Source organism: Thunnus thynnus, chromosome 22 (assembly GCF_963924715.1).
Source record: "Thunnus thynnus chromosome 22, fThuThy2.1, whole genome shotgun sequence".
In the NCBI taxonomy this organism is placed as follows: domain Eukaryota; kingdom Metazoa; phylum Chordata; class Actinopteri; order Scombriformes; family Scombridae; genus Thunnus; species Thunnus thynnus.
In genome coordinates, this window is record NC_089538.1 from 25,951,912 (window position 1) to 25,966,976 (window position 15,065).

The following is a 15,065-nucleotide window of genomic DNA, read 5'->3' on the forward strand; positions in this document are numbered from 1 at the left end:
GTCTACCATCTCTGCGTTTGGGTCCACCTGCTCAGCTCCCCCAGCTCGTTGACAGAATAAAGAACAACTATAACAATGATAGAAAAGTACAGAAGTGCTACAATTGTAATGTACTTAAATAGAAAATATTAAATATATATATTTTCAACTTAATGTTGCAGTGTATTAAAACATTATAATTTAAAAACTGTACTTTACCATTCATCTTCAATGAAATACACAATATACAATCACAACAAGGTAAGAATAATTTAAAGATAAAGTAAAACAATACATATAATATCAGTCAGTGGTTCCCAACCATTTCCCATAATGGGCCCCTTTTCTATCATTGAGTAAACTGACAACCTCTGACTAACTGACATATTTTATGAATATTTCATACTATATTCAATACATGTCTTATTTATTCATTTATTTAGCATTTTGTCATTTATCATCATATTTATCTCGTGTTCCACTCTTGTGCAATAAGAATTTATACCACTGTTTTCTTTGTGTGCAGTATATTATTTTAGTACCATGTGTGTATTATCACTGCAGGTCGTATCTGTATGTGTGATAGATGTGTATAGTTTATATATGTATATATATATTCTTCAGTGTTGGGCAAGTTATATTGCAAATTACAAGTTACTTTGCAGTTGTCTGTGTAGAGTAACGTGTTATTTATTACACATTAGTTTCACCAAAGTAACCGCAGAAGTATGACTGTATGTTTCATAGCAGGTCATCAACACACAGAAGCTTGAGGTTATTGCAGTAGTGTGATACTTTCAATAAATCATTGATCACATAAAAAGTGTCCTGAAGAAGATGTATAAACAATGTGAACATTCAGTATAGAGCTGCAACTATTATTTTCCTCACTGATTGAAAGGAAGGATGTGTGATGATATCGTTCAAAGGAAGAGCTGGCGAAGTTCTTATTTTGTAGACGTTTATTAGACGATGGCCATCGGGTCCATTCCATGTACAAAGATGGTCTGGGCACCGTACCCCTGTCGGTGCATAGCTTATATAGGGTTACACATCTGTATCTTATCACATGAATAACATAGGTTTTCCATGGGCACTAGGTCAGTTGGGAGCCATCCAATCAAGTAATTGACAGCTACCTCACAACATATTATGTGTCACAACATACCACATCTGGAACATCAGTTCCAAACTTGACCATGGATCCATTGTTTGTATCTCTAAGGTCTCCCCGAAGGGCCATACGATATTACCTAATGTTTATGTCACATGTCCAACACCCAAAATCAGTAAAATACATAGGGTCAGATAAAAATCATACTAACACTGATTAATCCGTCAATTATTTTATTTGTTTGGTCCATAAAATGTCAGAAAATGGTGAAAAATGTCAATCAGCGTTCCCCAAAGTACAAGATGACGTCATGTTTGTCTTGTTTTGTCCACAACACAAAAATATTCAGTTTACTGTCAGAGAGGATAGAAAGATGAAAAATATTCACATTTAAGAAGCTGCAATCAGAGAATTTAGACATTTTTTTCTTAAACAGTGACTCAAAGTGATTAATCCATTAACAAACTGGTTGGCGATTAAAGGACTGAATACTCCAGAGTAGACGCAGACACTGACAGCTGCGGAGACACAGTGGTTCTGGTTGCGTAGTAGATCAGCATCTACAGGAAGACGTCCAGTTTCTGTGTTCATGTTCAGTTTGAAAGTGAAAACAACCATTAAAGTGTAATTAGTTAAAGAACAGCAGAGTCCAGTGCTGATAAAAGTCAGGGTGAAGTCTTCTGATTGGCCGGTTGTGTGGAGGGGGCGGGACCAGAGGCCTGAAGGAGAAGATTGAAGATTAACATCATTCTGTCTTTAGGTGCGTTTCCTGTTTCAATCTGCACATTAAAAAAAATTTGATGAAATTCAAAAAAAATTTAAATATCACAAATAAGAGTTTCCTGTTGTCTGAAAGTAGTTGTGTGGTAGAAAAGTTTGTTTTTCAATCAAATAAAATTTAAAAAATGAGACAAAAGCCAAGTTTTCATCCAAATGTGGCGAAAATCTAAATAAAATGTTTCCATCCACTGCTGTTCTGGTTGGTTTTACTCTCACACATCAGCAAAGCATAAAAATTTTTGGGAATATTTTGATTCCTGCTCCGTTTTTTTTTAAGCAAAGCCTGAAAATGTTGGATGGAAACGTACTTGAAGTGCAACAGAAACAGACGATGATGATGTATCTGAATCATGTGAAGAGCTGAAAACATCAGATCTGTGTGGAGCGATGATGAGGAGCCTGTAACCTTCCTCACATCAATACATGAAACTAACAGAAACGTCACATTTCCATCGTTTGAGCTTTGACTGTCGCTCTTATAATGACGTCATCTCCTTCTGCAACGCCACCAGCCGTTTATCTGCTGATATTCACACACAGTGGATGGAAACCTGTCTGTTCTCATGTGTTTGTCTCTGCTCACCTGTCCTCGTCCTCGTCCGGAGAAGACGGTGGTCAGTCCGTTGTGGGCGGGGACATGTCGGAGGGGGCGTGTCCTGGACTCTTTCAGCTCGGACAGGAGCTCGGGGCTCGACAGCGACAGACGGACTGAACGCAAACAGAATAAAGAAATAAATCATCACTTCAAACATTTGATTTCCTCCAAACCTGCAGCCGATCAGCCAAATGTTTAAACCACCAAAACATAAAATGTTTCATTCAGGAGTCATGTTAACCCTTTAAATGCCAAACCAACAAACAAACAACATTTATGAACCTCACAAAGTCCCCTAATAACTAAGCACATTTACCACATTAACCTGTACACACTGTTCAGGTCAAATTTTACCCATTTTTACATTTGAGAGCAGTAAAAACAACCTGAACTCCATTTTTTAGCCTGAAATTTTATGACATTTCCTAAATTTACCCAGAATATACAAAGATTATTATTAATATATTATTGTGAAGTGTTCCAGGTTAAATTTGACTCGTATTTATTCAAAAATGTTCTCCTGTCTCAAGTATCATATAGTGACTGTGAATGTTTTTTTCTAAACTCTGCTCTCTGAAAGCTTCATCAAGGATTAATCACCCATTTATTGATGACTGATGAGGTATTTATGAATAGTAAATAGATTTATGGTTCATAAATTTGCTATAGAGACTAATTATGAGAGTATGATGGGTCAGAATATGAACAGTATATAAGGGTGTCATCAGGGTAATGTAGAAACTAAACGTAATAAAAACTGTAAATGTGGTGAGAAGTGATCACATTTTGAGCAAGTTACAACAGATGATATGAGTTTAATGGTATTTTCAAAATAAGAAATGTAATAAAAATAAATAAATCTAATGCTTTAAAGTCCCTCTGTATTCTCTGTACAGAACCATTTCCATCCAAACAGTGATGGAAAGTAACTAAATACATTTACTGAAGTACAGTACTCTGAGGTACTTGTACGTTACTTGAGTATTTCCATGTGATGCTACTTTCTACATGTCAGAGGGAAATATTGTACTTTCTACTCCACTACATTTATTTGACAGCTTTAGTTACTTTTCAGATGAAGATTTGACACAATGGATAATATAACAAGCTTTTAAAATACAACACATTGTTAAAGATGAAACCAGTGGTTTCCAACCTTTTTGTCTTTTGACGTCTTACAAAAAGCAGTGTGTAGTCGGGGTCACATTTCACATGTCTATGAGTTGTTAACAGCTCCACCAAATAGTGATTTTTCCCTCTAAACTTCTCACATGCTTTCATTTCAATAAATGTTCAAATGATCCAATATTTCAGCAAAAATCAAAGATTAGAGAAAAAGTCCAAAAACTGAAAACAGATTTGTGTATCAGAACTTTGTTTTTTCTTCTTTCCTCTCCCATTAATCATCTCACCACCCCTCAGATTTATCTGCTGACCCTTTGGAGGGGCCCGACCCCTAGGTTGGGAACCACTGGACCAAACTAGCTAACTGTATATAAAGTAGTGTAAACTAGCTCCACCTCCAGCAGCTACAACAGTAACATGCTGCTCTAACACTGATGCTTCACTATTAATAATCTAATGATGTCATATATAATAATATATCAGTCAGAGGGACCAAACCACTACTTTTACTGCAATACTTTAACTACATCAAGCTCATAATACTTATGTACTTTTACTGCAATACTTTAACTACATCAAGCTCATAATACTTATGTACTTTTACTGCAATACTTTAACTACATCAAGCTCATAATACTTATGTACTTTTACTGCAATACTTTAACTACATCAAGCCCATAATACTTATGTACTTTTACTGCAATACTTTAACTACATCAAGCCCATAATACTTATGTACTTTTACTGCAATACTTTAACTACATCAAGCCCATAATACTTATGTACTTTTACTGCAATACTTTAACTACATCAAGCCCATAATACTTATGTACTTTTACTGCAATACTTTAACTACATCAAGCCCATAATACTTATGTACTTTTACTGCAATACTTTAACTACATCAAGCCCATAATACTTATGTACTTTTACTGCAATACTTTAACTACATCAAGCTCATAATACTTATGTACTTTTACTGTAGTAGGATTTTTCATGACTTTTACTTTATATGGAGTACTTTAACACTGATGTATTGGTACCAACTCAGGCAGCTCAGTTATTTATGGACGCTGTGATTTTCTCTCGTGTTTCGTGTTGTATGACAGTATCCTCGTCCTCACATCCTCATACAATCAGGCACTAAAAATAATGGACAAAAAGCCTGTTCGGTGGCATCACTGTCACATACTGAAATATACAATCTACTTAGTTTTGAGAGCTTTACTCATTTATGTTTTCTTAAATTAGTTTTCAAATGTATCAGTAGTTTATCCCCCGAGCCAAAGACAAGACAGTACCAAAGTAACTAGCAGCATGGTGAATGGCAACTGTAGAATACCATATCATAGATCTAAATCCATACAGGACTGTGAACACATTACCAACTGAAATCAAATTAATTTCAGATATAAAATCTTTTACAACAGAGGTGAAGTGTTAGCTAAAAGCAAACCAGAGCTGTATCCATTTTTAGCTAATAGTATTGTATTGTTAATTTTTTTTTTTTCAAACTGTACATCACAATCAGTGTAATTCAGTGTGTGTATTTTATTGTACTTCCATATCTGTAGTGCCCTGTGGTTTTTATGATGATGAAAGCTGTATATTTTAATTACACTGTATATGTAACGCCCAACTAGGGACAAGAGCTGAAAATTAGCAATAGCTATAAACTCTCTGTGCAGTTCATCAGTTTCATGCTCTGTATTGGAAATATGTTCAATTGCATCGTCCCTATGAAATAAAATAAAAAGAAAAGAAAGAAATGTTATTTTCTGATTGTTTCCTCCACACAACCCTGCAGGAAGGTGCCACATCGCTGGAATTGGTGTGAATGCAGCCTTACATGAAACCTCGCTGTATGAACGGTAAACAAACTTTGCTTCATCATCATATTATATTTATTAATCTCACACAGTAACAAACATACATTATCTCATCGCTGTGCAAGCGGATGTTTAAAAAAGAAAAACAGTGTTAAAACTAAGTAGCGTCTTTCTTTCACTCGCTTCTAAAACAAATGCACACGCTTATTCCACAGAGGGCGCTAAAATCATCATATAATACAAGTTGTAATAACTTTAAGTAAGATTTTTCATGCAGGACTTTTACTTCTAATGAAGTATTTTTACATTGTTGTATTGGTACTTTTACTGCAGTAAAGGATCTGAATACTTCCTGTTAGTATGAAGTACACACTGTATACGGTTAGTATGAAGTACACACTGTATACGGTTAGTATGAAGTACACACTGTTCAGAACTGTTTACTAGGATCTGAACCGTTTCTTTAAATGTGACATTAAATTGACTTTATGTTCGATACGTCCAGCTCACCTGGTCTGCTGTCGCCGCAGGGAGAAGAGGGGCTCCAGGGGGGAGAAGAGGGAATGGGACTGGAAGGGGAGGGCAGACGGGAGGAGGTGGGGGAGGTGGAGGAGGAGGGGGAGGCCGCAGAGGAGACGACACTGGATTCACTGAATTCACTGTTAAACTGAAATTTGTTCTGACGTTCTGAAAACAAAAAGACAAAGATGAGATGATGACGGATTTCATGTCTCTGTGGTCATTTTTTGTCTCTTTGCAGTCGCTATGCATCTCTTTGTAGATGCTACGCGTCTCTTTGCAGTCGCTAGGCGTCTCTTTGTAGTCGCTACGCGTCTCTTTGTAGATGCTACGCGTCTCTTTGCAGTCGCTACGCGTCTCTTTGCAGTCGCTACGCGTCTCTTTGTAGATGCTACGCGTCTCTTTGCAGTCGCTACGCGTCTCTTTGTAGATGCTACGTGTCTCTTTGCAGTCGCTACGCGTCTCTTTGCAGTCGCTACGCGTCTCTTTGTAGATGCTACGTGTCTCTTTGCAGTCGCTACGCGTCTCTTTGCAGTCGCTACGCGTCTCTTTGTAGATGCTACGCGTCTCTTTGCAGTCGCTACGCGTCTCTTTGTAGATGCTACGTGTCTCTTTGCAGTCGCTATGTGTCTCTTTGCAGTCGTCTTGTGTCCTTGTGCTAGTTTAGCGTCTCTTTGCAGTTGTTTTTTGTCAGTCTGCGGTCATTTCGTGTTTCTCTGTGGTCATTTTTGTCTCTTTGTGGTGGTTTTGAATCTGTTTGTGGTAGTTTAATCTATTTATGTGAAGAGAGACGATGTGAGACGGAGCAGGAGATGGATTTTCACCTAGAAACTCTGCTTGCAGTTGTGGACTTCGCAGAGACAAATGGGGAAGAGGAGGAGGAGGAGACGATGAGGAGGACGGAGGCTCCGTCACTGAGGTAGATGTTACTGATGATGGAGGTGATGATGAAGGTGGTGATGAAGACTTCATGATGAACACCTGCAGTGGGAGGAGCTAATCTGTTATTCAGAGAACTGTAACATCCTGACAGTGTGATGTGACCCCTGAACTCATCACTCCAACCTGCAGACGTTAGAAATGTAGATCAGAGCAGGAAACGACCACTAACTGCCCAAAAATACTCCAGAGTGACGTGTTTTTGATTCTAGTTTCAGGATGAGGAGTTAAAGCGTTTGATCAACTTTCTCTATTAAGGAAATCACTCGTGTCTCAGGAGCTCCAGAGGAGTCTGAACTTGTTAGAAGCTGCAGGAGATGAACTTCAGACAGATATTCTATGAGAAGAGAGATGTTCGTTTACATTAACCTCATTTTCATTCACATTAAATTGTGTTTACAGATTATCTCAGAAACTAGTTCCTGTTTTGTTATTTCATGTCACAGGTGAACAAGAGAAGAGATCAGATTACCTTTGTAACCTCGGTTCTCTGAGAGCGTTCAGGTGTACCCACTGACCGGTGCCGTCGCTTCACAGGACAACAGGAAGCATCACCTGTCCTCCCAGTCTTCCCAGTTTGCACTCACTGACCGGTTTGAAGCTGCATCTCCTCGGCTCCTCGTGGCGTCGACAGAACAACGACTTCCTGCGGCTGGGACAAAGTCTGTGCCACACACACACACACACACACACACACACACACACACACACACACACTGTTACAACAAAGTGTGTGTGTGTGTGTGTGCGTGTGTGTGCGTGTTTGTGAACCAGACTCAGGTTTGAAGAGAAAACTTCATTCATGCAAAGCACCCATGACTCAAAAGTCCACATTAATTATTGACATTTTTATGACATGGTTGCCATGGATACCAGGAAGGAAAAGAGAGAGTCAGCTGGACTTTTAACCCACACACACATACACACATACGCACACACACACACACACACACACACACACACACACACACAATCTCTGTGCAAGGCTTCACTAGTCAGACATGAATTCATTCATTATAATGAATAATACATTCATTTAATAGTTCATTCATTTGTGTTGTCTTGTTTTGAATATTGTAGTCGTTTGGTCCACAAAACTACTACAGAGACACAAAACTACTACAAAGAGACACAAAACTACTACAGAGACACAAACCTACTACAGAGAGACACAAAACTACTACAGAGAGACTCAAAACTACAACAAAGAGACACAAAACTACAACAAAGACACAAAACTACTACAAAGAGACTCAAAACTACTACAAAGAGACTCAAAACTACAACAAAGAGACACAAAACTACTACAGAGAGACTCAAAACTACAACAAAGAGACTCAAAACTACTACAAAGAGACACAAAACTACAACAAAGAGACACAAAACTACTACAAAGAGACTCAAAACTACAACAAAGAGACACAAAACTACTACAGAGAGACTCAAAACTACAACAAAGAGACACAAAACTACTACAGAGACACAAAACTACTACAAAGAGACTCAAAACTACAACAAAGAGACACAAAAATACTACAAAGAGACTCAAAACTACAAAAAAGAGACACAAAACTACGACAAAGAGACTCAAAACTACTACAAAGAGACTCAAAACTACAACAAAGAGACACAAAACTACTACAGAGAGACTCAAAACTACAACAGAGACACAAAACTACTACAGAGACACAAAACTACTACAAAGAGACACAAAACTACTACAGAGAGACACAAAACTACTACAGAGAGACACAAAACTACTACAGAGAGACTCAAAACTACAACAAAGAGACTCAAAACTACTACAAAGAGACTCAAAACTACAACAAAGAGACACAAAACTACTACAGAGAGACTCAAAACTACAACAGAGACACAAAACTACTACAGAGACACAAAACTACTACAAAGAGACACAAAACTACTACAGAGAGACACAAAACTACTACAGAGAGACACAAAACTACTACAGAGAGACTCAAAACTACAACAAAGAGACACAAAACTACTACAGAGATACAAAACTACTATAAAGAGACACAAAACTACTACAGAGAGACACAAAACTACTACAGAGACACAAAACTACTACAAAGAGACACAAAACTACTACAGAGAGACACAAAACTACTACAAAGAGACACAAAACTACTACAGAGACACAAAACTACTACAAAGAGACACAAAACTACTACAGAGAGACACAAAACTACTACAGAGACACAAAACTACTACAAAGAGACACAAAACTACTACAAAGTCACACAAAACTACTACAAAGAGACACAAAACTACTACAGAGACACAAAACTACTTCAAAGAGACACAAAACTACTACAAAGAGACACAAAACTACTTCAAAGAGACAAAACTACTACAAAGAGACACAAAACTACTACAAAGAGACACAAAATCAAATTAAATATAAAATCTTTTACAACAGAGGTTAAGTGTTGGCTAAAAGCAAACCCATTTTTAGCTGATTGTATATTTTCTTTTTTTCTTTCAAACTGTGCATCACAATCAGTGTAATTCAGTGTGTGTATTTTATTGTACTTCCATATCTGTAGTGCACTGTGGTTTTTGTGATGATGAAAGCTGTATATTTTAATTACACTGTATATGTAACGCACAACTAGGGACAAGAGTTGAAAATTAGCAATAGCTATAAACTCTCTGTGCAGTTCATCAGTTTCATGCTCTGTATTGGAAATATGTTATATTGCATTGTCCCTATGAAATAAAAGGAAATTAATTAATGAATTAAAACTACTATAGAGACACAAAACTACTACAAAGACGTAAAACGACCACAAACACGTGTTACGACTCTAGTCTTGATCAAATATAACCTGATATCCCATAAAACGGTAAATAGTGATCTGAAGATCAAAGTCTGAAAATGTTCGACTAGTTTAAAAGACAATAATCTGAGAATGTGCAGGTTTTAATATTCAGACAGATCTGATCATAAATCCAGTTATTGTGTTTATGATGAACTCTGCGGCTTCATGAAGCTTTTCAGCCTCGTTTAGCTGCTTGTTTTGGTGGAAACACTGAGACACTGTAATGTAATTAATGTAATTAATGTAATTAATGTAATTAATGTATTAATTACTGTATTAATGATTAAAAGTTAATCATTTTCAGTTGGATCAGACAGAAACACAGACAGGAAGGTTCACTATCAGCTTCTTTAATAAAACATCAATAAAATAAACAGTTTTCATTATTTACAAAACAACAACATGTGACACACATCCACAGCTTCTTCATCCCATCATCATCATCGTCATCATCATCACCGTCACCATGGTGACAGTTACAGCGTCCACTTCAAACACCTGCAGACACACAGAGGAGACACACTGAACAACTAAATACACCGACTCCTGCAAACTGACAATAACACTTATTATATATATATACTTATTAAATAATATACATAATATAATAATACATATTAAATAATATACATAATATAATTATACATATTATAGTTGGGATAACTGGTTGATCATCGGAAAAATTAATCGACACATATTTTGATTAATTGTTTTTTATTCTTTTTTTATTTAAACAAAAAGGCCAAAATGTGCTTGTTTCAGATTTTGTCGTCCATCAGATTAAACTGATTATTTTTGTGTTTGGACAAAACAAACATGTGACGACGTAACATTTGACTCTGAGAAGTTACAACGACCATTTCTGGATATTTGCTAATCAATAGTTTAAATAAATCTGTGACTGTGCTGCCACCTGCTGTTCACTGTTCTGTTGTCTTGACGATGAAGTAAAAGTCATTTTAACTACGTTACTTTAATATTCTGATACTTGGATTAGTTATTGATTACATGTTTTAACCAGATCCTGTCACACACATGTATCCTACTTTACTGTGTGTGTGTGTGTGTGTGTGTGTGTGTGTGTACCTGGTCTCTCTGTGTGTGTGTGTGTGTGTGTGTGTGTGTACCTGGTCTGTGTGTGTGTGTGTGTGTGTGTACCTCATCTGTGTGTGTGTGTGTGTGTGTGTGTGTGTGTACCTCGTCTGTGTGTGTGTGTGTGTGTACCTCGTATGTGTGTGTGTGTGTGTGTGTGTACTTCGTCTGTGTGTGTGTGTGTGTGCCTCGTCTGTGTGTGTGTGTGTGTGTACCTCATCTCTGTGTGTGTGTGTGTGTGTGCGTGCCTCGTCTGTGTGTGTGTGTACCTGGTCTCTGTGTGTGTGTGTGTGTGTGTGTGTGTGTGTGTGTGTGTGTGTGTACCTGGTCTCTGTGTGTGTGTGTGTGTGTGTGTGTGTACCTCGTCTGTGTGTGTGTGTGTGTGTGTGTGTGTGTGTGTGTACCTCGTCTGTGTGTGTGTGTGTGTCTCTGTGTGTGTGTGTGTGTGTGTGTACCTCGTCTGTGTGTGTGTGTGTGTGTCTGTGTGTGTGTGTGTGTGTGTCTGTGTGTGTGTGTGTGTGTGTGTGTCTCTGTGTGTGTGTGTGTGTGTGTGTGTGTGTGTGTGTGTGTATGTGTGTGTGTGTGTGTGTGTGTGTGTGTGTGTGTATGTGTGTGTGTGTGTGTGTGTGTGTGTATGTGTGTGTGTGTATGTGTGTGTGTGTGTGTGTGTGTGTGTGTGTGTGTGTGTGTGTGTGTGTACCTGGTCTCTCTGTGTGTGCACAGACACTTGCTGCTGCAGTAACGCCCCCCGCAGGTGGTGCAGGTGTAGTGCGAAGGGAAACCGCAGACGCAGCAGAAGTGTCGGGGGGGCAGCGAGGAGGGCGGAGCCGCCGCAGACAGGTAGTTAGGCTCCGGCTTCTCCGACAGGTTCTGCCAATCAGAGAGCAGAGGAGGGAGGAGGTCAGCTGACAGCAGAGCCTCTCAGCCAATGAGACGGCGGGTAAAGAGCAGCGGCGGCGACGTGTGACTCACCTCCTCCTCCAGCAGCGTCGTGAAGTTCTTCCTGAAACGCTGCTTGAAGTGATCGCCCCTCGTCTTCCTCTTCTTCTTCTCTGGATGCAAACACACACACACACACACACACACACAGAAAACTTCAGTAATCATGTGACGCTCAAACGAGGAAGACGAGGAGCTGATGAAGACAAACAGGAATCTGTTAAATCAGGATCTTTTGCGTCTCACCGGGTTCTTCTGTCTCACTGAACGCAGGCAGGCGGGCAGTAGGACCTGGGGGAGGGAGGGAGGACAGAGGGTCGTCCTGGAGACACAAAACAACAACAACAACAACAAGATGTCAACATGGATGAAATGGGCCTTTAAAGTTCACACAAAGAAGACAGAGAGATGCAGGTGAAAGCTCTGAGTAAGTGAACCTTGAGTTCAGAGACGTCACATCTTCACTTTGATTCACTTTAACTATCTGATCAATAATCAATAAAGATACAGAAACATCTGGAGGAAGACTGACAGACTCACCTGGAAGTTGTCTTTCTCCAGAGCCTCCAGCTGTCTGCTCAGCCTCCTCTGTCTGGTGGCTTCATCCAAAACTCTGCGCTGACCCGCCTCCACCCGAGCTGACAAACAAACAAACAAACAAACAAACAAACAGACAGAGAGAGAGTGTTTACATCAGTTTTTATCAGCTGTAGATTAGTGTCGCCTCAACTCAAATCAAACTTTGCTGTAAAAACTTTAAGAAATTGAATATTTCTCCTGAAACTCTGTCAAACATCTGAAGGAATAAACAACTTGTTATGAAGTGAAGTTGAATCCGTCGGGCTGTTAGTTCATCAGAATATCCAGATTCAAACAAACAAACTGTTTACTGCAGAGCGATCCGTCTCCTGAAGTCAGGATTTTATTCAACAGCAGAACATTTCTACTGTCTGTCTGTAACTATTATCAAGAAGAACCTGGTTCAGTTCTTATCGTCACCAGGGAAGAACTGCTGGATCCTCAACAGCTCAGCAGGGTTTGAACATCTGCTGCTCATCAACAGACCAAACAGGATCTGAAACCAGACTCGGTGAGTCCGGCACTGACAGGATCCTGCATCCACCGGGAGAACCACGTAACGGAGTTAACGGGGGGAAACGACGGGAGGCAGAATCTGCTTCTACATGAATACTCATCACCTAGAGACTGTTTTCATCAACTGCAAACTGTTTTATTCTTTATTCTGGATGATGTTTACGTCCCAGCTGTTAGCAAAAAACATCTGGACTCCCTCCTCATTATCCTCTGAGACTCAGACAGATGTTTACATACAGACCCACCAGAGACAAACACACACTGGACGCCTGCTACACAATATTAAAGACACATCGTCTGGTTCATCTTCTCTCAACCTGCAGACCTGATCTGACAGACAGACAGACAGACAGACAGACAGACAGACAGACAGACCGCCTCCACCTGTCTGTGGACCACAGACGTCCTGACAGACAGGATGGGAGGTCGAGGCCCCCCATGCTTATAAATTATATATGTTTAGTTTAAAATACAAATTGTTGCTACTGTTATTAGTGTAGATCTGAACAGGCTGTATAAACTGTACACTAACACCTACTGTATGTATGTAAACATGGCATTTCAGCTTCTTCACTTCTTTACACTGTTTACTTCCGGTTTACAGTTACAGAAACATTATTCCTGAAGATTATTGTTGTTATTATTCTGTGTAAAACACACTAAACTTCATTTATATTTACATTTTTAATGTTTTTATTGTCTTTATCTTTCATCATCTCTCTGCTTTTATCTTCATCTTCTCATTTTCTCGCTTTTGTTTGTTTGTTTCTGTTGTTATTTTGTCTTCTGAGTTTCCGGCTTTGTTTAGTCTGTGAACTCTGTTTTAAGGCTGCTATATGAATTAAGTTATTATTATTATTATTATAAACCGGAGTCAGACTCTTTGTGAACGTGCATCTGGTTCTGGTTCTGCTTGTGTCGTCAGCTGGAGCCGCAGCCGCCGCTACGGTTCACGAAAGCGGACAAAAAAGTGAAAGATAACGCGGTTTAACGCGCATCTGCTTTACTTTATCACCAGCAAAGTCGCGTTTCAACGTGTAATTTGGTTAAAATTAAACAAAACTCACCGGAAGCTTTCTTTTCCAGCACCATGTTGGTTGTTGATGTCTACGGCAGCCGCAGAGGGACATAACAGCTCCAAAGTCGCGCGTTTTTTCTTGATAACGGGTCTAATTGTATTCAGACCTGCTCACAGGAAAACTCAGAGGGTCAAATATACTTTAAAAAATGACGAATTTACATTATTTACATTTCCATGAATCTGAAGAGGCAGAACATCGCTGCTAGTGTGACTTTCTTTACTACGGAAAGCCACAGGGCGCCATTAAATGAGCGCGTTTGCTGCTCTTTGTCGCCACCTGGTGGATAAATGTTATCGGCACCACCAGTGTGAAATACTATAATTGTCTTACTATAATAATAATAATAATAATAATAATAATAATAATAATAATAATAATAATAATAATAATAATTTATACATATTGTTATATGATATACAATAATTGCAATAATAAAACATCTAAGAGAAAATCTTGAACAAGAGAGGTTGTCTTATAATTTATGGATCCTTTTCACATATTTTGATTATATTGATAATTTGACCTGTTGTAACAATCATTATTCTGTCATAATTACATTAATTATTTTATCATTGGTGAAAACTGAACACATGATATCTGTGTAAATACCAGAATCTGATGTACAGAAAAGGAAAATGTACTAAAACAGTTTTACAGGATGCTGCTGTTAAAGTTAAACTAAGTTACATCAATACAATAACTAATAGACACAGTTCAGTTAGTGCATTTCCTTTTAAATAACTGCAGTTAAATGTCAACATAACGATTTGTCTACAAACAAGCACAAATTTTAACATATATGAGAGAATAAAGTTACCAATAAGCGAATAATTGATTAATATTTCCTTGAGTTTAAATGGAGCTTTGTGTTCAAATAAAGTTCTCATTTTGCTTTAATTATAAGGACAGTTTACAGGGAAACATGGAATCATAGAAGTAGAATCATATCTAACATCCTGTATCACCAGAAGGTTTATAGCTTAAAGTACATCTCATCTACGTCGGCTTCAGATGATGAAGATCAAAATAAATGTGTGAAACAGCGTCTGCGGAGGAAGATCATTGATATGATGAGAAAAAGCTCCAGTAAAACAGCTACTTAATGGACATTAAGGAGGAGAATAAACAGAC

At 38.4% G+C, this 15,065-nt stretch overlaps 3 protein-coding genes across 4 annotated transcripts in view; 1 reads left to right on the forward strand and 2 right to left on the reverse strand.

Annotated features, from left to right (window-relative positions):
• LOC137174877 (zinc finger protein 431-like) overlaps window positions 1–15,065 on the forward strand; it is a 101,308-nt gene that overhangs the window by 8,930 nt on the left and 77,313 nt on the right. The window lies entirely within an intron of this gene.
• On the reverse strand, window positions 857–7,555 carry LOC137174898 (uncharacterized). The gene is made up of 5 exons (XM_067580423.1): window positions 7,353–7,555; window positions 6,766–6,922; window positions 5,933–6,109; window positions 2,457–2,581; window positions 857–1,812 (listed from the first exon to the last, which is right to left on the reverse strand). Exons 2-5 carry the CDS (start codon window positions 6,911–6,913, stop codon window positions 1,759–1,761), a joined length of 504 nt encoding a protein of 167 aa, XP_067436524.1. The 5' UTR covers window positions 6,914–6,922; window positions 7,353–7,555; the 3' UTR covers window positions 857–1,758.
• Window positions 10,061–14,157, reverse strand: znhit1 (zinc finger, HIT-type containing 1). The gene is made up of 6 exons (XM_067580425.1): window positions 13,920–14,157; window positions 12,298–12,395; window positions 12,004–12,079; window positions 11,791–11,870; window positions 11,519–11,688; window positions 10,061–10,224 (listed from the first exon to the last, which is right to left on the reverse strand). Exons 1-6 carry the CDS (start codon window positions 13,942–13,944, stop codon window positions 10,203–10,205), a joined length of 471 nt encoding a protein of 156 aa, XP_067436526.1. The 5' UTR covers window positions 13,945–14,157; the 3' UTR covers window positions 10,061–10,202.

Coding starts and splice junctions, on each gene's coding strand:
- znhit1 (XM_067580425.1), bottom strand. CDS start 13,944: ATGGTGCTGGAAAAGAAAGCTTCCG. Junction 12,080..12,297: donor TGGAGAAAGACAACTTCCAG/GTGAGTCTGTCA, acceptor TTGTGTCTCCAG/GACGACCCTCTGTCCTCCCT. Junction 11,689..11,790: donor CGACGCTGCTGGAGGAGGAG/GTGAGTCACACG, acceptor TCTGATTGGCAG/AACCTGTCGGAGAAGCCGGA.
- LOC137174898 (XM_067580423.1), bottom strand. CDS start 6,913: ATGAAGTCTTCATCACCACCTTCATCATCACCTCCATCATCAGTAACA. Junction 6,110..6,765: donor ACTGCAAGCAGAGTTTCTAG/GTGAAAATCCAT, acceptor TTTTGTTTTCAG/AACGTCAGAACAAATTTCAG. Junction 2,582..5,932: donor CTGCGGCGACAGCAGACCAG/GTGAGCTGGACG, acceptor GTTTGCGTTCAG/TCCGTCTGTCGCTGTCGAGC.